Raw genomic sequence first — 25,378 nt, 5'->3', positions numbered from 1 at the left:
TTTTCAAACGCTTTTCATATGCTTTACAGAAATGACAGCACCCCAATACATCTAGTCATGCTTAATCAGAATATCGTATTGAAAATTTACTCTGCATTGTCTAAAACCCATGAATTTATGCTGGAGGAAACCTTTTGGTGAACAGTACCCTCCATACATCATCTACTGTAGTAGAACCAAAGTTATTATTGCTGTCAAAATGAATATATGAAACAACATTATGTTAGAAACTCAGTTGTGAAATAAAGCCAAGGGATCTGGGGCAAAAGGCTAATTGCCTTAGTTTACAAAAGAGGCCACAGCATACAATAAATAACAGTAAGGAAGATTGGGGTTGTATATCATAATTTTCCCTTTAGGAAAACAGGTCTAAATTTAGATAAATATACATAATTTTATTATACATCTACAGTGGTGACCTACTCACTGAGAAACAGAAAATATAAACTTTTGACAGGAACTCTGCCTGATCTCTTTAATTACAGGTACAAGTTGAATATTAATTACCTGCACTCATTAGATTCTTCTTTTTTCACTGGAATGTCATGGGGTTTTTTTTTTGTTTTGGTTTGGTGTTTTTAAAAAAAAACAAAACAAAGATTCATTTAGAATGCTCTCCTACATATTTAAAATCCTCTACGCCAGTGTTTTAAGTTACACTCATATCCTTTTGCAGAACACAGCATGAGAATCAGCTCTCCTCTCCTTCCCCAGAAAATAATGAAAACTAAATATACCATTAATGTTTCATTGACTTTACTAGCCAAGTTTTGTTCTAGATATGCTGTCTCTCCCCATACTTCTGTATATAATTGGGTGGTCCTTCTGTTGTGTTCATGCACATACCTCATCTTGCACACATCAAGACTGTACAAGCATAGAAAAGGTAACAGAGCTGTAGCCTTCCTTAGGGCCCGAATTTGGCACTTCTCATGTGAAACAGTACTGACCTCCTTGATAAGGTTCACTGAAATCACTATTCATTGCACAAAGAGAGTTCAACCTGAGAAAAGGTGGAAGACTAAGCCTCTCACACATCAGGTGATTTAAATAATACACAGTGACTTTTTTTTTCTCTGAACAGTATTTGACCATCTCTACAGCAAATCAAAGAATAGAGAAAAGGTATTAGATGAATACATAGCCAAGATTTTATGGAATTTGACACCACCAACAAAGCAGATTCTAATCCTTTCTTCTTTGGAACCAAGGAAGCAAAACCTGTATGATACGACCATGTGGAAATCCAAACAAGATTAACACATTCCAGCACTAAAAATACTTCCATGGATGTCTTCCCAGTCGTCACCTAACTGGCAATTTTGAGGGACATGGCTAATACATCCCTTTTTATCATGTCACTGGCTTGACACCTCATCCATAGACAAAAATAAAAAACAAACCTGGAAGCCCAGCATCTTCCTACAGAGTACTGGCTGGCTGGATAGTTCTATGTACAATAAACATTTTTTTTTTTTTTTTTAGCAGAGATATCATTTACCTTTCTCACTCTAATAATGCCGTCCTGAGTTTGGGCATCTGTGGTAATTTCAAATACATCCATTCCATCTCCTTCAATAATATCATAGGATGATTTAGCATTTTCTCCAATATCCAGGTCATTTGCTTTCACCCTTCCTATTGGTTCACCAAGAGGAACATCTTCCATTACTGAGAAGTGATACAGACCTTATGAACAAGAGGAAAAGACTAAACATTACACCTGATTCCAGTATCTCTTGTGTGCTCTTCATTTGTTTATACTTCCCCATTGCAAACTCTTTGAGATGTGCAACTGATAAAATCCACATTTACACAAATTATTTACTGAAAGCAGCAAAACGTGTTCCTTCTGTAGGAATATGCAGTTTACTGTATGTGAATGTTCCTTGCAGGGATGCTTAGTGTTGGCAAACATAAATATTAAGGTACTTTCAACACTGAAAGCATGCAACGTTCTCTACTGCAGAGCAGACACTGTTGAACTTACTGTTTTATCTACAGACGTGTAGTTAAAATTCAGCTATGAAACTTTGGCTTTTACTCTGCAGAAAGCTGGTCTAATATTTTAAAGATTTACAATTTCAGATCTTTACTGCTTTGACCCTTTTAATTTGATTTGGTTTTGCTTGATTAACCCCCTCCACCTCCCTTTTGTGGCAAGAAACTAATTAAGAAATATTCAAGAAACTCCCAAAAGCTATGTTTTAAAGGAAACAATAACTTTTCATAGCAATCATCCTGTATTTACTATTTGGTTGTAGGGTTAGACTAAAATCCATTAGAAAGTGCTATTCAAATTGTCAGCATTTTGATTTTTTTAAAATACGTGATTCAAACCTTTTGACCTAAGAACTTGTAATATATTGTTTTAGGTAAGCATTTTATTAAGAGAAAACTCAAAATACGCGTTTTACTACTATATCTCCTAATTCTTAACAGTACTCTGAAAAACAAGACGCATGCTTTACATAAAAAAAATCTGTATGGAGTGCCTGGTTTTTTACCCCTTGATAATTTACACTTACTGAAGCTACGGTTCATACATGATCTAATCAACTGCAGTGCTACTTAGTAGTTAAAATAGTCAAAAGGAATTCAAGGTTAGCAGATTAAACCATTGAAATAGTTTTTGGCAAAGGGTGCTGGACTTATTCGTTCCTGTTCTCACAGTTGTTCTAAGACAACGTGCAGTTTTTACTGTTATGTGCAGCTAGTAGTTTTCTAAAAACAAAATGTTCTGGAGTTGTTGCCTTAACTGTTTGTAGGCTGACTGCAGTAGCAACAGCTGAAAGTAGGAAGGAATCTGGGAGGAATTCACAAATACATATATTAGCTATCGACACAGTCTATCCCAAAGTGAAATATTTTTTTTCCTTAATGTTTCTAGGCTAAATTATTAGAGATAATTTGGAGATCATCAAGATTCCTCAAGAATATTCATAATGGCTCACAAACAATGAGCAGCCAAAGCAATCTAGTGCCTCAGGAGACTAAATTATGTGTTCATAATTTATACTGCTGTCCACGCTTTGTGGTTTGAATCTCCAGACACAGTTGATTGCATTTTTAAGTGGTATTTTTCTCTCAGATTTATTAAGATACTTTCCAAAATATTGTAAGAAAAATTTATTATAATGCAGCTGACTTTTACACAAATTACTCTCAAGAATTATGAATTGTCCCGTCAGGATGTCATAGTGCAGAGCTGACCAAAAATTCACATTACACGTCTTTGAAAACCCTTGGTTTTCACAGCAGTCCACAGTTTTTCTCAGTACAATCCTATGGTAAACTGCTAGGTTAAAAACTTCTGTGACTTATAAAATGCCTCTAAAATTATTTCAAAGAGATCACAGAAGTAGTGAAAGTTCATCTTTTTCATTTCTAAAACCCAGGAGGCTAATACTCTTTGAAACGAAACCATAAATATACATTTCTGTCCTGCCTGGAAACAATAAACTGTTAAAACACACTGCTTTCTGAGTTCATTACAATTTATTGTGAAAGCAGCGTGTATTACACCTTATGAATTTCTATTTCATTCTGGTTAGGCTCTATTGTAAGTCTGATCCTTTCTTATTTTCCTTTCCAGGCAAATGTAAACTGCTTCAATGGTGTTAAAAAAAAAAAAAAGGTAAAGACTTGATCAGCTCTTGTCTAAGGCCAGAGTCATGACTAGTCTGTAATGCTAGGCAGCATGCTATGAATACTTAGTTTTGAAAGGCAGAATTCATAACAACATCCAGGTACAATATTTACTATGGCTCATACTCATTAAATGCAATATATACACAATGCAAAGGTATAGTTCAGGCAAGTTTTTTTCTAATGAAGTTGCATAATGGTCAGTGTCGTAACAGGGTGGTTCTTGCTAGATGATAGCTTGAATTCTGCACTGGAATGCACTAGCTATAACAACTTCAAAGGCAGCAACTCCCTCTTTCTTGAAGGAAAACTCATCTACATTTTCCATATAGAAAATATTTTTCAGGGATCTGTGATGCAGTCTCCCTTATGCTACCCAACGTGTCACTGTATCAAACTACAGGAGAACAAATATGAGTAAACTGCACAGGGAAAATAGAGTTTCATCTCCGTATGTGTTCACTCCTGTGCTTCCTGCTGAAACCTCCAGGCAATGTACCAATTAGCACCAGTTGTGCTGCTGATTTTCTGATCACCTTTTTCCTTACTGGCAGGCAAAGGCTTTTTGAGACAGAAAGTGCTGATACAAATATAAAAGCCAGGTAAGCTGGCAGAAGTAGATCCGTAGTCACAGAATTAGAGCTACAGTACATTGCAGGTATAAAAGAAATGTCCCCCTGCATTCTGGTGATACAGTTCAGCCAGGAGTCTCCTCTATAGATGTGTACGTTATTAAGGAAATTGTCATCATGTGTTGGAAAGCACTACTACACAAGTGCAAGCAATGCACTGTGATATGAAGTAAAAAATATATGCATTTCTTATTTTATAATGAGCGAAAAGTTTTTATTGTGCAGAGTGTTTGTCTGTTAAAAGCCACTAAGATGAGGTAATATACATATTTTGCCAACAAGCTTTTACCTCTGCTTATTTATTTTATATGTTTTCTCTCTCTTTATCTGTATGTGCATTTTCTAGACTACAGGAGAGTATTTATCACACGCTGAGTACTAGGACAACCCCATTTCACTCTTCGCATCTTCAGAACAGGGCAAAAGTGGACTTCAAGTCATACATACGTGAAAAAGAATTAATTTTACACTGAGTGCGTAAGTACCTTGTTAGAAAAACAGGCTTCCAATAAAGTAAAAATGATACAAAGTCTAGATGTGAACATTCTCCAACCCCAAAACAGACCCTTAATACCTTACAATTTCAGTTTTTCAGAACAGGCTGGATAAAAAGATAAGTTTCTAATAGTGGATTAGATTGCACCTGCTCCAAATAAAATCGATCCAGTCACTATGCTCTTCCCTCTTCTTTTCTTCATCTTCATCTTTGAAACAGACTACAAAGCTTGTAGAGAATCTCAGCAGGATGCCAAATCATTTTAACCTAGCCCAGCAAGATATCCATTGGAACCACAGTAGTAAATATGGATTTTGAATTAAAGATCAACAATTATCTAGACTCTGACTTATTTTCCTTGTTTTCTTCGCTATTACCTAATTAGTCAAACATTCCTTTTATCAGTTAGATACGTCTTTTACTGATGGTGTCACTTGTCTGCATGAGATGGAAGCACAAATAACAGCAACTAAAACTAGCAGTTAGAAACAACAGCACTGAAAGCAAAAAATAAATTAAAAACATCCCCAAGCCCTTTTGTGTGGGTATAAGAGGGGTAACAAGGAAGGCAGAGAGCTGCGTACACTGTTGTGGACGTAATTCCCTCTTTCCTAAGCTCTTAATCAGGCAGAGGACTATTAAACTCTCTCTAGTAGCAGCTACATATTTTTAAATTACATTACAAACCCAGGCAATACGATGACAACAAAAGAACTTGATTAGAAAAAAAAAAACCAAAAGCATCATATTACTTTCTTATATAGGACAACCCATACACATAATGGCACTTACTCTGTGCAAACTTAGGAGGATTGTCGTTAACATCAGTGAGTGTAATTGTCACTGTTGTAGTTCCAGAGAGTCCACCCATATGTCCTCCCATGTCCTTTGCTTGGATGACCACAAAGTATTCTTCTTTGGCTTCTCTGTCCATGTTGGGAAGAGCTGTTTTAATTATAGCTACAATAATGGGGGAAAAAAGTCAGGTACAGACCCAAATTCAGTTTTGCAGTATTCAGTTTTGGGTATATGTAAATATACCCAAAATATATATGTAAATATTAGTATAAAATTGGTATAAAAATTGAACTGCTAAAAGTCTGGTTGAGTTACTTCTTAGTACAAAGGATAAAGAAGAACTTGAGATTTTCAAAAAAGTATATTAGAGGTCACCTACCTTGATTTAATTAATAATGCAATGAAATTGTGGTCCAAACCCCAAGAATTAATCATACCTGTGATACATACTAATTCTTACATTTTTTTTCCTGATAAACTTAATAGTTTCTGTCTACTTCCCACAGAAATCCATCGTTTCCCTACAGAATTCACAAACAGAAGGCAACCACATAGTAAAGGTATTCTGTAAACACTGGATTTTTTCCCCCCAGTTCTTTGTTAAGTATTGTAAGGAGTTTTTAGATGTCAATCAATACTTATTGCGAATCTGTTAGTTTTGATTTCTCTATTGGGATTAGCATAGCTGTGGAGACTTCACATAGCTCTTTTTCTTCCACGTGGGATCGCTTCTATTAAATAAGCTTCTTAGAAATGGCACTCTGCCTGAAATGCCAAGATTATCTGTTCATGTATTTATGGTGAATAAAGAAATGTTTCTAGTCTTTATCATTTATAGAGATGCATTTTAGCAAATTTCAGAATCCATTTATCTTTGATATTGTAATACTAAGAATCTGATCAGACGTTCTTTTCTTGGCTGAGTACAGGACCAAGCTAAGAGCAAGGCGGTGTAAGGCAATTAGACTGAACCAGTATGCTTCCTACATAAACTACCAAACGTAACATAATAGCAGTCCTGTAACCTACACTTCTGTAAATTATTTCCATAAAATATTTCGGGCTGTTGTCTTACATATTTTATAAACATAATTCTGGATGAAAATGAAACTTCTATCTATGTCCACAACTGCCAAGCCAGAGTAATCTCTTGTTCCCAAGTAACTCAATATGTAATCAGTGATTTTGCATTCCAACATGTGGTAAGTGGAGTTAGGTGCAGCAAGGCCAGCCGCGCTGCAGTTAAAGGTGAGCCAGGAGCAGAGTGTGGAAACAAGGCAGGCAGGAGCAGTGACCTGACCAACAAGGAGCCAGACTGCAGAGGGGCAAGTCAGGGTCCCACTCAGATCCAGAGACAGTGGCCAGGCTGAGCTGCAGTCTGATAATCACCCAGCGAGACCACAGCAACAAGGCAGGTATGAGGCTAGGCCAGGAAACCCAGCTGGAGGGTCTGGATCTGGGCCAGAACTGAGAAAATATGAGACCAGGTGCAGACGTAGCACAGCCGGCAGCCAGCAGTAAGCCTCAGCCTAAAAGCAGCTCCCAAGGAAAGGGAGGGGCAGCCCCTGCATGAAGCACTATTCACAACAGCTCATATCAGCAAAGGAGCTGACCTTGGACGCAGCCAGCTACACTGCTAAACTTAACCAGCTAAACTCCTTGAAGGAGGTTGTACTCGGGACCCTGGCAAATACAACGTAATCCAAAGCTTGTAAAACCAATGAAGCAGCCTTGAAGTACAACATTCGTGTAATTTAACTATGCTGTACCATTTATAGAACGGGACAAAAGTTATTCTGCAAAACACTGAAGGATATGCTTCTGTTAAATTTTTTAAATGAAAATGGGGGAACGGTAAAACTCAGAAGATAATAATAAACATTTATCAGATGTGATAGGTGCAAAATACATTCAGTAAAAGAGTAGGGCCATTTCCTCCATAGCAGCCTGGGGTAGGAGAGTAAATGATATTTATTTCTACAAGCATTTGACAGTTGTGACTGGCTTGGACCAATCAGTTTACTATTTAGGAATAATAATGATGCATTCTTTGAAAAATTCTATTGTTATAAATGAGATTACTTATAAAAAAGGATGATAATACAGGCTTAGGGTATCAGAATTTGGTCCACATTAATTTTTTTCACTAATAGAGCTGATCCAAAGATCAGTGAAACCTTATTTCAATGGGTTTTGTATTAAGCCTACTACAGCTTTTCCTCCATTATTATTTTTTAGGCAGTTTCCCTTGTTTGTTTGGTTTTTTTTAACATAATTTACATAGTTAAGTCTAGCCTACCGATGACTCGTACAAGATGCCATGTTTTGTATTCTGCCGTTTCCTCTGAGACAAGTTAATTATTTCAATAAAGTGATGATTTTTGCTAGACATGTATTTTAATTTGTCTCTTAATGTATGGAACAGTCCAGCCCTTGTCTATGGTTTGAAAAATATCACGAAGATTAAATACCTTCAAAAGTGCCTAAATTACAGTTTCTGACTTTAAAGTCATAAAAATTTGCTTTTTCTCCTGTAGAAAGATACTAACACAACCTGTTATTTCAATAGTTGTATACATACTTCTATCTGCTGTCTCAGCCCATAAATCATTTGCCAGAAGCTGAGTCAAAGATAAAGTCAAGTTTCAACTCCAAACACAACAAAAAGTTAAAAAGAATCTTACTGTTTTAATTTCTACAAGAGGAGCTGGAAGTTTAAACATCAAATATATCCAAATTACACAGGCTGATTGCTACCACCAGTATTTCTATATTCAGAATCTATAGAATGTAAGTCAGCAGAAGAGAGGTTTCAGTATCTCTTATGAGCCAAATTCATAAACACAAAAAGGCTCCATCCTCACCTAAGTAGCATGATCAAGACAAAGACAAACTAAGAGAGTTATGCATACAGAACTTAAAGGATATTTATTTGTTCTTTTACTTTATTCACCAGTTCTCAGCCTGGGCTCACAGGAAGTACTGAAATTTATAATCTATTTTTAGAAAACAGTTCAGTCTCACCAAATACTAATACACATACAGCACACAGAACATCAACTCATTGAGCACTCAACCTTCTCTATTTCAATTCACCCCAGAAACAAATCGAGAACAAAACCATAATCACTTTCAGCATGCTATGATGGATGAAAATTATATGTGCCAACCAGGAGAGTAGTTTAAAAGTGAGGGATGAGAATTACCGTAAACTAATGTAAGGCGGGTAGACGCTTGTTAGAAGACTGTATTCAGAAGAGTTATCAATGGCTTACTGTCAAAGTGGATAGATGGATGAAGTGGTTCGTAGGGTTTGTTCTGCTTCTAGCATCATTCAATATTTCCTGAATGATGGAAGACAGGAAGAACTTCTGAAGCCTTTCAGATGACACAAAGTTGGGAGTCATTGGAAGTACCGGAAGAACAGGATTAGAGTTCAAAATAATTTTGATAAATCTGATAGTCTAAAAAAGCAGGATGCAACTCAGTTTGGCAAGTATAAAGTATTTTGTGTGGGTGGAACAATTAACTTCACAATTACAATAGAGCAGATGACTCACAAGACAGAAGAGAATGTAGAGTCAAAACGAGCTGAATATGAGTCAACAGCGTTTTGCTGATAAAAATGATCAAACATTTCCTAGTATATTAGTTAGTATGTTATGTGGAAGAACTGTGGAATAATCCTTCACTCATACTGGTAAGACTGTAGCTGGAACTGTGAGTCCAGTTTTGAAAAAAAAAAAATTATTTATATAGTTAGGGAAGTATAAGGAAAGACTTTACAGCCAAATGTGTAAAAACTACTGGGAGCTACTCTCCTTTTCCACTGGGGACAAGAGAAGGAATGATAGGTCTAAAATAAAAACCACAAAATGGTTTTAAATTGCAGTAAAAGAGATTTCAGTTAAACATTAGGGGAGCACTTTCTGACATAGAAGGTAAGCACAGACAGAGGAGGCTGCCTGTAGAATTTGTAGTATTTCAATTACTGAAAGTTTTTAAGAACCTATCAGACAAACATCTGTCAAGAATGAGAAGGGATAAACCTGGTCCTTTTTTGGGGCAAGAGTGCTCACTGCATTCTTGTTTGAGGTCCCCTCCCTCCATATTGTCTAAGATACAGCTTTATCTCTAGGTACTCTAAAATATTTCACAAACCTTAGTCCTGTGAAAACATTCAATGGGCATGTAGTACAACCACTGAACAGATACGTGCATCATAATTTGGCTATGGATGCTCTGACTAAAGCTCGAAACATCAGGAAGTGGTTGGAAGGTAAAGAAATAAAGAAGTAATCTATTTCTCCAAAGAATGAAAACACCCCCAATATTGGAAGTACCTTCTTTTTTTTGGCTGAGTTGGTTTTCCTGAACAGCTATTGGTGTCACACTGCTCAATAGCAAATAAAACAGCTGCAGAATGGGATTTACTTTTACAGTGGTCCTAAATGCACACACTGAGCAATTTGCACAATCTGCCTCACGACTTGAATCGGTTAAAATGCACCCCTGTGGACTACTTTCAAAAACCTATTTGGAAGAATACACTGTCTCACACTGAAAAAGATCAGAGGAAAAGAAGCAATGTGTCAGAGGCTATAGCTGATGAAGAGAAAGAAGAGAACCAAAAGAAACAATAGAAATTAGGATCTGTTTTTCACTTTTAACTTTCCATTTTTGTAAGGAACTCTTTATGGTAACACTAGAAAACTATACGTAATAGTAATTGAGAACATGGAACAAAACCAAGCAAGCACTATGCAAAATTGGAATCTGGCCCTGAGAAGCCTTTCTCAAGCATCTCATTCATCTCACACGTTTTGATGAAGACTTCCTGCTATTTCAACTTGCATACTTTGGAACTTTCCCTTCTTCATTTTGGAAGAGCTAAGTAATTGCTTTGATCTTCCTTCCGTGCTAAAATCTTGGTGGAGATTCTTATTAAATATAACAGTCATTTAGGACCCAAACTCCTGAAAAATCAATCTTGCAATTTCTTGGAGGTCTGTGGAAAACCCAAACCATAATTCCTAGAAAAATTAATAGATCACAACTTACTTGAAAATTAAAAAGATTCGAGTACTTTGATGATGTGATGCAGGCATACCAATCCACCATTTTTAAGTCAATTTACCCTCATACAAATCATAATCATTTTAATAAAAATTATAATAAAATATTATCATTTCTTTCTTAGTTCTAATGCCTTTGAATTTTTATTTTAGCAAGTCATGAAAAATATGTGTAGTCCCTAGCAAAGTTGGCTAACTTTCTAGGAAAATGATCAATTACAGGAGTTGTCTGACCTACATTCAGATGTAGATATTTTTCAAATCAAAGATATTAGCCACACTGAAAATAAAAACTAGGTAATTAATTGAATACTATGTTATACCCTTTTATATGAGTGATGCTGTGCCATTTTAGCATTTATAAGAGAGAAGCTAACAGTGTACATATCTTATTACCATGCTTATTTTTGAAAATTGCTTGGGGAAGATGGAACCACCTGCCTTTCTGTTAAACAGCATCATCAAGGTTGAATATCATTTTATTAATTCTCTTTTCTTGTGTAACCTACTATCTACTGTATCTTCTTTCTCATATCACCACCATTTTTGCGTTTTCTGATCTTGCTTTCATTCTGAAGTAGACCTCACAAGTTTTCCATTGTGTGTAAATTAACACTACCTACCCTTCACTATAGGTATTCTGCTTCAAGAATATCAAATGGGATATGACTGGGTAACACCTGTGATAATGATGCCTTTTTAATTCAGATGATCTTGTATCTGGGTTTTTTAGTGTGGCTAAAAATCTTCTCTCTACTTATCAGCCACTCCCTTTTCTCTGGGAGCCAGTTTTACTGGCATAGTGAAAGGATCACCCTCTCACCAACTGAGAATGAATGCAGTAAATATTCTGCACTGCATTTATGACCTTGCTTCCTTAGGTGTTTATTTCTAATGATCCTCTAATACCTATAGTTGTAGTAGACACTTTGCAGAAAGTAGCTTTGGATTCTTTTTCAGATGCTTTCCAAATCTAGCTGTGTAGTTCAAATTCCACTCTCTAATTCGGTCTCTTGAAGAACAACATTATTTAATTATGTAGCCCCTGTTTTCCTACTCAGCATGAGGAAAATGGTTAAGTCCTACCTATCTCACTAGCTTTCTAAAATGATAGAGGTATTGCTCTGAAATACAAGAAACGTGTGGCATCAGGATTTTTGTTGCTACTATTATTTAGATAAACTCTAGAAGCATAAACCACCTTTTTTCAAACACCAACCTTGCTTGATCTTAAGCCACTCTTTACCAACTATAGACCATCCTAACTGCTTTCAAATGTCTTAGCAGTGATTTTATACTTTATTAATCAAACAAGACAGCTCTTGATGCTACTGAAGGACCCAATCCTACATACCTTATCCATAATAGTTGCACTTCATACTTCCAAGTAAAAAGCAAGAACTATAGGACTGACCCCCGAGTCTGCTGCACTAGTGGTTTTTCAGTACAACTCTCTCTTCTAATGGGCTGTCACCAAGACAACTCTCAGAATCACCAAAGAATCTCTGTACAAACACCTTAAAGCAACTCCTAAGGTTGCACAGTATACATAGTACACAGTAGCAAGAAAAGGCTTATACTAGTTTGAAAATATACGCCATTTTCAGCATTGCGCCTAAGTGCATCAAATGCCATCAGCTCAGACAGAGCTGAAGGTGCTGTAACAGAAGCAACCAAGTATAAACTCCAGAAGTCCTTGCATGTGCTGGAGCCAATTCTGCTAACTTGGGAATGTTGCTATCTGGGCTGCATGGACCTACTTTCTGTATGCTGCTCCACACAATTGCCTTCTCCTCTAGGAAATGAGTTCCTACACCTCACTTGCTAGACAGAAAAAACATCTACTGATCCCAGTTCATGCCTCTTAAAGTTATTTCAGTTAAAAAATTAGTTAACTTTAACTAAATCTGTAGTAATTGGCAAGGCTATCCCAGCAACAGTGGTCTTCGGGACATTGTTTAGGAGACATGGTGGTGTTGGGTAGACAGTTGGACTAGATGATCTTAAAGGTCCTTTCCAACCTTAATGATTCTATGATTTTATGATTTAATAAAGTGAGCTAGAAAGCAGCAGTTCAATCCAGACTCTGACTAATGTCAAGCAAGTTCTTTCTCTACACTAATCACATGAGGGTTTAAATCTAAACTATTTAGAAACTGAACTATTTAGAAAGGCTCTGTTGAACACAAGTTAGCTCTGTTCCTAGCAGCTCATTACTTTCCCCTTACAGTTGCAGATTACTTCCTGTATCAAAACTGTTTTCCCATCTCTCTAGTTTGAAAATGCTACCTTGTCATTTTATCATTAGTAATTACAGAAACAGTCCCCATGCCTCTCTTTTATTAACACCTCTCAAATATTTGTGCAGTGATTTCATATCCTCCCTTAATCACATCTTATCCAGTTTATACAAATTAAGTTCAATAAATCTTTTATTACAAATAATATTCTTCTCACCTTAGCTACCTTGCTTTGAACTTTCTTCAGTATTTCAGTAGTCTTTTTTATGATGATGGGTCTTATCAGTACTACATGCAATATTCTGAGGGCAGCTTGTGCTATCATTGATATGCACCATTACTAATAAACATTGGACATTAACAACCAGATAGAAGAAATAGTCTGTAACTTCGCAAAAATGCCTGTAACTCAAAAGTTGCTGCTGTTTATCCTCTCACTACCCTGTTTGGTTTTATTCTGCTGGACTGTATTTCAAGGTCTAGATGGAGGAAGATAATAAAGGCTACAAATCAAAATAAAAGGTTCCAACCTGACTTCTCCTGAATGCAGTTTTCATTCCTCCTAGGCCTACTCACTCATGTTCTGATTTCAGAACCACAGGGTTCAACACTATGGCCATATACTGTATCATTAAAAGCTCTGTTGATTGAAGCATGTGCACTTTCACCTGGAAGTTAAAGCTAGGTATAGAAAAAAAAATAAATTATTCACTCTCAAAAAAAAATCCACATTCTGTTAGGAGAATCTTCAGTTTTCTAGGTCTCCTGACTCTTCTATTCATCTCAGTTTTACTAACTTGAACTTTGGGTTTGTACCAAATGAACATATCCAAGATGGGAGTGTTTAAGATCTATTCCTTTTCATATACAGTGAGGGTTTATGCTTGAATAATACAATGTGTTTTCCAGTGCAGTAGGGCGTTTGGCGTAATTCGCCTTGTTCATATAACTGAATTTCAGGTATGTGTAGGAGTGACATTATTTAAGTTCATGTGAAATGTAAATAAGTCAGACACAGTTGAAAATGTATTTTCTCTACCATTCCTATATTGTAGAACACAGTGTCACTTCATATTATGCTCCATTATGATAATCTTATTTTAAAGCTGACAGTCACGATTTAATATCCTTGAAACAGCTTAAAAGTGAGAAGTATACTTTAGCTACTTTTAGCCGTCTTAAGGAACCTTCTTCCCCAGCATTTTGATTGTCATTATTTGGATTATGAGATAATACATACAACTTTTATACCTTTATAAATAATACACACTAGTCAGGAAACCAGACATCAGTTAGTCAGATGTAGTGATAATGATTTATGGAATATATTTTAGTCCACCATGAGTTTCAGTACTAATCGGATGTCATCAAATTGTAGGTTTAGCCTCTTGTAGAAAATCTGAATATGTATCTCTGTAATTTATTATTTATGTTTACTCTTATCTAATAAACCAGTGGTCATATTAAAATTCACCTATGAAAAACGAAAAATATTCAGAATAAGCCATCAAAGAAGCATTTACCCTAAGCCATATTCAGATCACTGAATGAAAAATAACTTCTGAATTACTTTCTTTCATGTGTCTATAACTCATACAGAAGAATTTGCAAACTAGAACTGCAGAAGTATATGCATTTTTCATCTAAGGTAATGGAAAATTATTGTTTTATAGGTCACTTATTAGTACTTACTTCTGTGCACCCAGCATTATAGAACTGTTGCAACCAGAAGGTTGAGAGTACTATCAGAGTTTCAACCAAGAGTGTGATTCAAACAAGGACTACACCTAATTAATGTCAAGGTAGTAGGAACAAAAAAGCAGAAGAGTAAGCCACTACTTTCCTCAGGTTTACCCTCAGGCGCAGCATCCATTTCTACCATAGGCATGAAGCCATACCCTACACCTTTGCATCTTTTTTTTTGTTCAGGGTACTACAGAAGGTAGAAGAATCAGGAGGAATGATTGGGATTGTTCCTGATGGTCAGCTCTCAGCGTACCATTAAAACAAAGCAGCAAGGTCAGTCAATCTTTATCTAAGACAAGAAATGAAAAAAATTATAGGCAGTACAGCCTACCTATGGCTGCCCTGGTGCTGGTAGCTGCACAGATCTAAATCTTATTTCTTAATGAGATTTATATACGTATATATATATATATAAAGATATATATCTCATATATATAAATGTATATTATCCATTAAAGTCTTAATTTCTAGTAAACAAAGCTAATAAAAGGCTAGTCATATAGAAAAATAGTAAATAGATCAGCTCTAAGTAGCTATATTTTCGATAATATTTGATGCAGTCCCATGAATGACAGAAAATTTTTACATTCTGAAGTAGATCACTTCAACATACTCCATTTCTTAAAACAGTTATTCCATTTTGGGAAAGACAATTCTAGACACAGTATCTGTGTTCTGACATAATTCTGTTTCAAACAAATTGGAAAGGCTTTCAGCTTAGCAGGGGCATTAATCAAATGTAACTGCAGAGAAAATATAGCTATACACACATCCCCATCGCCCCCTGCCCAAAAAAATCCCAAACCATAAAGTATCTACCATACTGGGAGGATCACCTTCAGGTTTGATTTGTTTGGATAAGACACTGGTACATCTGGCTGTTCTGCTTTCATTTGTACACTGTCACAATAATATCCAAACATCTTCCCACATGAAAACTTTCACTGAGGTTCCTGAGTACTACCTACAAATGTGTAAGATAATGTGTCTTCCTGGCCTAGTTACTAAGAGGAAACAAGTATTAGTTGTGATGGTTCACATTGCTAAGGTTGGATAAATATAAAGAAACAATCAAATATCTACATACTTTCTATTTGCTTTGGACATTTTCTTTTTGTTAAAATGCACCTTCCACTCTGTCTGACCATGGTAACAGCACTACTGTCCAAATTATATAGCTGCTACACTAATGTGCATGTTTTATGCACCACTTACTCTAAAAGGTGAAATATACAGCGCCACAAGCTACGGCAAAATTGTAGCTATCTTAGCATAACACTATTGACATTTTGAGACCACATGTAACAACCCATAAAACTCTCTCTGGTATGTAATAGACATCATACCCTTCTTTCCAGAATTCTGGTATTACCAAGAAAATCTGCATAGTTCCTTACATTTTCTGAAATCAGTATGTCTCTTCAGAAGAACCACAACTACAAGGCTGCTGGGTTTTAGAGCAATCTTTTTCACCCTGTATAATACGCAGCTGCAGTTTCTACATGACTACCTGCATCTGGTTAGCTTAATGACTAGACTTTTATGTATATGTATTATTTACATATTCTAAACAAGTGTATGCTGGAGGGCTCTACACAATTTGACATTTAGTATGGCTAAGATTTCTCTAAGTGAGTGAAGACACATCTCAGACACAAGAACAAATTTTGCAGATTTTAAAACATTACAAGCAATGGATAGGTCCAGCTAGTACCAGAGAAACAACTGCATACTCGCCAGATTTAACAAACTGTTTGGTGGGTAGCTGTAAGAGTAGTATGGTAGTTACAGTACAGATTAAGGCCATTAAATAAAGACGGCAAAGAAAGAGAGGATGGCCTCAGTACATAAACTCATTCAGTTGCAATGGTTTAGAGAAGAACATAACTGATGTCCTCCATAGATCTAGAAAAATGGGGAATCTGAAACCGCTTATTCATTCAGAAGCAGCTCCATAATACGAAGCCACTTACTCAGGGAGTGTGGTGAAGCCACAGTTGAATTCTTTAGGATTAAATTCCCTTTAGAAACTAACATGTTATTTTCATGGTAACTGAGCTGCTACTCAAAGGAATATTTATAACTGGAAATGAAGGTAGGAGGGGAAATTTAATGCTAGTGAAACAGGAGAAAAATCATGATTTTCAGGTTCACCAAAAAGCTTTGGAGTTTTCTCCGGCTTTCATGATAATGGAAATCACTTTCCTAGGTGATGAATAGTTACTTCATTGGATTAAGCATAAATTTTTAATGCAATACAAATAATAAACCTGAGTAAAATTAAACAATTTTTAACATTTAGAATATTTTCTTTCAGGCTATTTTATATAAAAGAAGTGAAAAATCTATGTAGGTGGAGAATACACTTCTCAGCTCCTCTGTGAAAGCTGATGTGTTCCCATGCTAAAGCATTAACTTTCCCTAGTAGAAACTGAGAAAGAGCCTACAGGAAATCCCCCTCTAATTAAGACAGCTAACTCAAGTCATTACTGCATGCAATAATATGAAATATTAAAGAAAACCAAATAATATATTTTGATACTGGATGGTCAGGGGTCTGTTCAGGGTTATATTTCCACATGACTTGTGACAAATCAGCCAGCATGAACTAAGAGGCTTCATTAATAACACTCTCTTGACATCTTATTTTTGAAACAAGCTACTGTTTTTCCATTGTGCTGTGCTAGAGTAACTCTTTGTAAAACTCTATTTTACATGCAGCATAAAATAAAATACTGAAACACATTCCAGAGATTGTTTTCACATTTAGGATAGCTGTACTTCATCCAGAAGAAAACATTTTAATGAATTAATCCATTAATACTTGTCAACCTATTTACCTAAAGTCCCTGCAAGTTAGGGTATTTCTAGGAAAGGGAAATAATTTTTCCTATGCAATCTCACTAGAAAGAGTTAAAGAACTTCCAGACTTTTGAGTCTAGGGGTACTCTGTTTAATGTTGGTGAGAAAACTCAGCACACTTGATCTATCAAAAGCATCCTTTAATAATTTATCCTAGTGTTTACTTCATATTTTTGTTAATCTGCATGAGGACAAGAATTTTTTATCCTGCTTTACTCCTTTATGTTCATATAAATTCAGGTGGTTTTTTGTATGTTTTAAAATATGTTAACAGTTTTCTGCTCCTTAGGAGATCACAGCTGCTTGACTCACAGCGATTAAAAACAGCTTCTGCTGTGAGGTGAAAGAATATAAGGAATAATATCAAATCACTTTAAAAAACACTTCTCAGACATAACTAAATGAATTTGCTCTAAGTACAACATATGTACAGCAAACAAGAGGGAACAGATTTATTGACACTTCTTTCAGATGACTTTCAAGACCTTAAAACCACAGAGAAATAAAGTCATCCTAAATGCATATTAATAAAACTTCATACCGACACTCAGTATCATGTTCTTTTTCCCCCGATCTATCCGATCAAGAAAAAAAAATATTTAATGAAAACATACAATATATTCACTAAAATTCCCAATCTAAACTATACTTTAACTGGAAATACTATAGTCTTATATTGAAAATTACATTATGCTCATTAAATTCCTCTGTCTTTCAATTCATAATCACTTATAAGTCACATGGCACTTCCACTACCTTCCGTTTTGCTTCAGTAACTCTGTAATATTAGCATCACCATTACTCACACTATCATTAATACAGATTTTTCTTTGTCTTTTCACATGATCAGACACTGATGGAATACAAGCGAGACATGTTACAACTCGGTAATACTAACAGACATCTACTTACTCTCCCTGTTTAAATATATGACTTGAAATACGTAAGATGCATGGTCAATTATATATATTATATAATTATGTACATAAATATATATAAAATATAAATTATATAAATATAACCCAAGGATTCACCTACCTGTATGTGGCTCAATAGAAAAGTAAGGCTGTCCTTCCAAAATGCTATAAACCAGCTTGGCACTATTTCCATAAACTGGATCATCTGCATCTGTAGCTGTTACTTTAGTAACAAAGGTGCCTAAGTAAAAAGAATATAGACAATTAATGTTTACACTCCTCCTAGAAATTTGCATAACTTGTTCAAAAAATAATTTTAAACAAAACCTAATTTCCTTCTGAGTTGTATGACAACAATAAAAGAAGAAAAAACATCAGTAACAACTTAGAACATTACTTGTGGAACACAAACAAAACATTTTCCTTCAAGATGATACATGCCAGCAGACTGAATTTCTGGGTAAAAGAAAAACCTTTTTAGCAGCTGTATTATTTAAGGTTTCTTTGTAGAATACATTTAAAGCTACCTGATAGATCTGTGTAGACTTCAAGCATTTGCAAAGGAACCATATCAAAGGGATATGAAATACAAGGTTAATAATACAATATAATATGTTGCATTTAAGATTTGCAAAACCACATTTGAAAGAACCTTGCCAAGTTACAGACACCACATAAAGAAGCAATAATAAAAAGGATGCTTTTTTCTTCTCTTGGCTTGCAGCCATAATAATGGTTTGATGTGGCCACAGTGACAGAGTTAGGACAACATCTACTGTCTCTGAAATGAGTCTCTGCCACTGATGGGGGTATTGTCTAGCCAGAGTTACAAATTCCATGCTCTGATCAAAAAAAGTAGAATAAAAAATTCAGGAAATTGCCCTTTTTATTTCTTAGGCAACATAGCACTTGCCATTTCTCTAAGAATCAAAATCAAATGAAATTCAGTTGGTTACATTGAGCTTGCTGCAGAGACGACTTTTTTTTTTATTACTTAAAAATATAACAATGACGTTAATAAGGCTAACAATAAGACAGCATCTACAGAGGGAGAGAAAGCAAGAGTAGGAGAGAAGTTAAGGGCTTGTGCTGGTTTTGGCTGGGATAGAGTTAATTTTCTTCACAGTAGCTGGTATGGGGCTGTGTTTTGGATTTGTGCTGGAAACAGTGTTGATAATACAGGGATGTTTTAGTTGCTGCTGAGCAGGGCTTACACAGAGCCAAGGCCTTTTCTGCCTCTCACCCCACCCCACCAGCGAGTAGCTGGGGGTGCACAAGGGGTTGGGAGGGGACACAGCTGGGACAGCTGACCCCAACTGACCACAAGGACATCCCACACCACGTGGCGTCAGGCTCAGCATATAGAGCTGGAGGAAGGAGGATGGAAGGGAGGGGACATCTGCGTGATGGCATTTGTCTTTCCAAGTAACTCTTAGATGTGATGGAGCCCTGCTTTCCTGGAGATGGCTGAGCGCCTGCCTGCCCATGGGAAGGAGTGAGTGGATTCCTTGATTTGCTTTGCTTGTGTTCACGGCTTTTGCTTTTCCTCTTAAACTGTCTTTATTTCAGCCCACTAGTTTTTTCACTTTTACTCTTCTGATTCTCTCCCCCATCTCAGCGGGGAGCAGTGAGCGAGAGGCTGCATGGGGCTTAGTTGCTGGCTGGGGTTAAACAACAAGAGGGCTGAACTATGTTTCCCATGTTATGAATGGAAACAAATTATAGCACCCACCAAAATACCCTCCTTTTCCATATATGCCAATAAAAATAGCCTCTTCTTCCTTCTCACACTTTGTGTGCCGCTGAATCCAAAGTACATGTCACTTCAGGACAGGAAGAGTAAACTAAAGGGAGAGGAGATCCCTTGGGCATGTCCTTGCATTGTGCTCTTTTTTCTTCTGTGTGGCACATTACTAAAGCTATTGCTCTGGGCAGTTTTGTGTGTTACCGTACATGCAAATTATTTAGAGGAATGTTTGCATATTTAGAGAGAATTTGCATATCACCCAATAGCTTCCATTTCACACTTTCCAACCTGGATGCTTCAAACATCAGGGCAAGGTTTGGGGGTAGCAGGATTTAGGAGTGTCTAGAGGGATGGATAAGACCTCACTTATGGAGTGGAAGCTCTGCAGTGCCTGAAGTTGTGGCAGGTTTGTTCTGTGGGAATAATAGGATAATTCCCTGGAAGGGAATGCAGGTTGCAGAAATACACTATCAAAAAAATGCAATGCTTGTACTGGTCATTATTTTGGCTACTGGTGTAAATTTATCCATTCTTATAGGGGGAGAACACCAAGGAAGGGAAGCAGATCAGCTGGTTGTCAGGCAAGCTCTACCATGGCCCCATCTGGCAGGAAAGTGCCCCACCAGCATCTCTCCTATTGCTCAGCAGGGTCCAGAAGAATCCACGTGGCCTGCAGCTGTTGTGCACCACTTGGAAAAGAAACACAGTTCTGATTAATATTATGTTGCATCTATCTTTGACAGATGCTTGCTGAACCTGTTCTTATAAACTGTTTATGTTTTGAAGCTTAACTGGTTTTGATGTTGAAAGATGATGTTACCTTTAATGATGACCTAACCTTTAATATAATAATCTTTAACCTGCCACTGGGCATGAGAAATGAACTTTATCCTCAACTTGATGATTGGTTTGTAAGGAATTAACATTGGAAATCTGTTGTCTGACCAATTACAAATTTTGCCATATACTCGGACACTAAGACAATATTTGGTAGCTTTGAGTGAAAATGATAAAGGGGATAGGTGACCCAAATGTAGTCCCCAGCCTTTGAGCAAGTACAGCAGCCTCAGCCTATAGATGATATGCTGAATAATCTCCTTCACATACAGGAGAAAAAAAACAGTAACGGAAGCAATCGTGGGCCACACTCAGAGGCCGTAGCATAGGCTACAGAAAATAAATGAAATTGGAGACAATGACAAGGAAGTATGCAGGAAGCTTGAGTTTGGATGCTGCAGGAACAGAGGGACAAAAGGACCCTTTGTAGCTTGTCCACTGTAGTTACAAAGCATGAAAAGATGCAGCTATTAGAATTGTCTCACACATTTAAGTTTTGTTGGCTCACCTTCTGTAACTCATACACCAGTAACAAGTTCTCTATTTTGTTGTTCCTACAGAAGGCAATCTCTTAGCCAAGCTGTACCTCGCCTCTGGCAGAATTCAGACTATAGCCCCACCACCCCAGCAGGGCATGCCCTGCCGTTCACAGGTGCTGTTCCATGCTGATACCAAATACAGATGTAGAGGTCGGTGCTTTCTTCAACTGGATTCAAACTGAAATAGCAGGTGATATACTAGGTTTCTGTGGCTGCTATCATAAAACTTTTGTTTTGTAACCTAAGACAGAAGAGGTTCGTGCGGAACATCATACAATGGGACAGGGCTGGAACAAGATAAGGCTCATCACAGAACAGTGAAAATTTTTGTAAGAGTATTTTATCTAGGCTGTTCCATATTGTTTCCGTACTATACTTTATACACAAAGGAAAATAAAGAAGTGAAACTGTTGACTTCTTTTAGATTGTGTTTGATTTGCCTAGCTGGCTCTCATTTCAAAGGACTTCAGAAATAATTACATTGCTTGTTTAGAAAGATTTGATATATAATGCCTATTCTTTTCTTACTTCACTTGAGAATTCCTGAAGACTTTTATAGATATTTATTTCAAGATTTCAATGTAAATGGGTCTGCTGATTCTTTGATAAACACATCCTTTATCCCAAGTGTTCATTAGACATTAAAGTTGAATAAGCCTTAATAAAAAGAGGCAATCAGTGTCTAACATTGCTTCCAATCCTGATGTTCAGCTCTCAAGATATTTTTCTTATGATATAAAATAATGTAATCACTTATTGAGGCTCCAAGTTTATCTGAAATTTATATGTACATTAAAAATGGATACATAATAGTCAGTATTCCCATTTATATACATTCCCATTTATATACACAAAAGGGGGGAAAAATGGCACACCCTTCTTTTTCTTTCCTTACAGGTCACTTGATGTGTGACTATAATCTCACCTAATAAAGCTAATGAAGGGAACGGAAAACCAAAATACTCTCCCAGCTCCTAGAAATCAATTTCTTACACTGCCAGTCTCTGCCACTCAGCACTTCATTTCCATCATACACAGTTCCAAGAAGGTGTCTCAAATTCCGTAATTTTCTCCCAACATCTTATTGATGAAAATTGTTTATGAAAGATGCAAGCAATCGTGAAACAGAAATTAAAGAAATTACTTCCACTACTGAAATTAGTTAAGCTTTCACATAGTTTAAATTTTATCACCTCTTTTTTTTTGTTTGTTTTTAATGTCCTGAATCAAACCTTATGCAGGTATGAAACATGCCACATTAATATGTTCATACAGGTGATAAGTAGTATATAAAGAAGCAAACTCTGTCCCCTCTACAGCTGCAGAGGATGTTGCTGCATCAGTGCTGCTCTGGTTCCACTGCAAGATGCTAAGGGTCCAGAAAAAAGTAGCAACCTATCCCACCACCACAAGAGACAGAACCCTTTTCCACTAAGCATGAACAAAAGATTTGGAGAATGGAGAGATTTCTGAGGGTGAAAAGTAAGGCAGAGAAAAGGAACTCTCAGCCACCACCGCAGCTGTTATTTAGGCAGTCTCCTGAACACAGCAGAACTCTCTCTGCTTTGGTCTGGAGCTTTGGATTATCAATATTTAAGTAGAATTTTACTCCACTACAGACACTGCAGTTACAAACTACATGTACATAAATATTTTTTACATGCATAATGTGCTTAAAGTTTTAAAGATAAAAATGTTGCATTGAAAAAGCAGTAAGAATGAAGGGAAAAGCATTTATTAAGTAAGGGCTCTTTGAAAAACAACATTCCGGGTTCTACCCAGCAAATAAACAGCTAAGGTTTCTGTTTGTGTTTAATCTTGGGCTGCATCTGGCTTCTGTTTGCTTCTTCATCAATGCTACAACAAACTCATTTAGCTAGCAACTATAAATTTGAAATGGTGTGATTTTTACAGGAAAGCCACTATTATAGTTCAAGTCACTGTTGTCCTAATTACAATAATATAGCAGTTTTATATAATCTGGCCCAACAACATAAACACTGTTTCTTTTTTCTTTATGTACCTAATATTGCCTTATGCAAAACAAAACCATTTTTTCGATAGATGAGGCAAATTTTACGATGTTCAGTTAAAAAAACTTTCTGCACTTTTTTCTGAGGTACAAGTTTGCAATGCTAATGACCCTGTGATTAAATATGGACTGCAAAGAGATTCAACAGATTTTAATTAATGAACACGTCTAATGTGATGTAGCCATTAACCATTGCTGATTGTTTTACTCTGTTAGTGTCAGGTTCCATAGTTTCTCTTTGCAACAGGCTAGCAATCAGAGGCACAATTAACAATAAAAGTATTTTTATAAGGCTAGGTAAGAAAGCCTGTGTTTGCTGGCAAACTAAGATTAAAAGCCACCATAAAAATAAGATGTGTGTGCTCAGCTAGTGCTCCTCTGTTGTTTTGGTTGCGTTTTTATGTGCAAGTCAGGGTACATATTCTGCACATTAGTCAGAGAGAAAAATGCATATGCTGCCACGGGGAGTAGGAAAGCAAATTTTTTGGTGTGGCAGTGAAATGCATGTACTTGTATGTTCCAGAGGAGGTAACGCGTAGCTGGTGCCAGAAATTTACATGAATCCATATTCAATGAAGCAACCATTTTGTTGAAAGATTGTAATGGCTGGTAAAAATAAAAAACGTGACCATAATGCAACCTACTGGGACCATGTTTCCTCATTTTTCCCAGGGAGTTCTAGTTTTATTGGTTTTCTGATGCCCTTTTTGGTCTCCCTCAGCCTTTCTTTCCTACTCTTCCCAAATCTTGACAGGCTGAAGTCTCCATTTCATCCAGAAGATCTGACTACCAATCTGAAGGGCATTAAGAGTATATTTGCATGAAAAAGACATACCATTATTTACCAACTGTTTTGTTTTTCTAAGAGGATCACTGTGCTTCAAAATCTGTAGCTAAATTTTGAGTTTGGCTGATAGTAGCTGTGCAGTCAGCAGTGGTCAAAGTAAAGCATTGTTTGTATTCAGCAGGTCAGATAAGCATTCTTTCCAAAATGAAACCTTTTCTTCACTGTCCTTCTTTGCTATAATCTCACAGGTAGCATGACAGTTGTTGTCATGGTAACTATTTTTTATTGAATAAAACTGCAATAATCTCATAAAAACCTGTATAACTTCTTGACATGTAAATTATTACTGCCTCAAAGCTGAAGAAACTTATTCTTATTTGTTTTTCATTGTTGCTGATCTTTTTAAATACAGAAACATAGTTTTAAGCCTTATCATCCTATATGATTGTTTATGAGACCATTTCTAAACACAACATCTATGAATTAGAGATTTCACTAGCCAAATAAAGAAATAATATAGGGAATAGAAATTTGTGTAATGAACTTCAGAACTTGTTACCGTATGCAAAATACACATATAAAATATTATCATTGACATTTTAAATTGCATAGCTTGGTGTGTATGCAGATACACACATATATGTGGCTATGTTGTATGAGCGTTATAGGGTTCTTTTGCAGATAGTACGTTATTTCACTCCTACCTTCTACATCATTACCTGAATGCATTTTCATTATTGTTAATAGCTACTTCACTGACAAAGCTCTAAAAGCCCAATATGTGGATCAGGTCTCATGATGCAAGAAAGTCCTCTCCCCAAAGACTCCAAGAGCTGAGTACCAGGAAAGACAAATGCAGGCAGACAGACAACTGAAGAGAGACAAGGAGATGACAAGAGGATGTAAATCGTCCTGGGAAGCAACTCTGACAGCACACAGTGGTGCTGCTGCCTGACCCACCTGCTGTCAGGTTAGCACTACTCCACAGTGCCTACAGTACGTAGGCATCATGGAAGAGTTTT

General features: G+C 36.4%; 1 protein-coding gene across 1 annotated transcript in view; it reads right to left on the bottom strand.

Moving 5' to 3' along the window:
* Window positions 1-25,378, bottom strand: part of CDH8 (cadherin 8) — a 134,908-nt gene that overhangs the window by 60,289 nt on the left and 49,241 nt on the right. The window contains exons 3-5 of the mRNA XM_009502816.2: window positions 18,536-18,655; window positions 5,569-5,736; window positions 1,502-1,689 (exon numbers count right to left, since the gene is read on the bottom strand). Of these exons, the coding sequence (XP_009501111.1) occupies window positions 1,502-1,689; window positions 5,569-5,736; window positions 18,536-18,655 (476 nt within the window). The remainder of the gene's footprint in view (window positions 1-1,501; window positions 1,690-5,568; window positions 5,737-18,535; window positions 18,656-25,378) is intronic.

Source organism: Phalacrocorax carbo, chromosome 8, assembly GCF_963921805.1.
Source record: "Phalacrocorax carbo chromosome 8, bPhaCar2.1, whole genome shotgun sequence".
Lineage (NCBI taxonomy): Eukaryota > Metazoa > Chordata > Aves > Suliformes > Phalacrocoracidae > Phalacrocorax > Phalacrocorax carbo.
The sequence above is the reverse complement of the archived record's forward strand: the minus strand, read 5'-3'. Positions and strand labels throughout refer to the sequence as shown.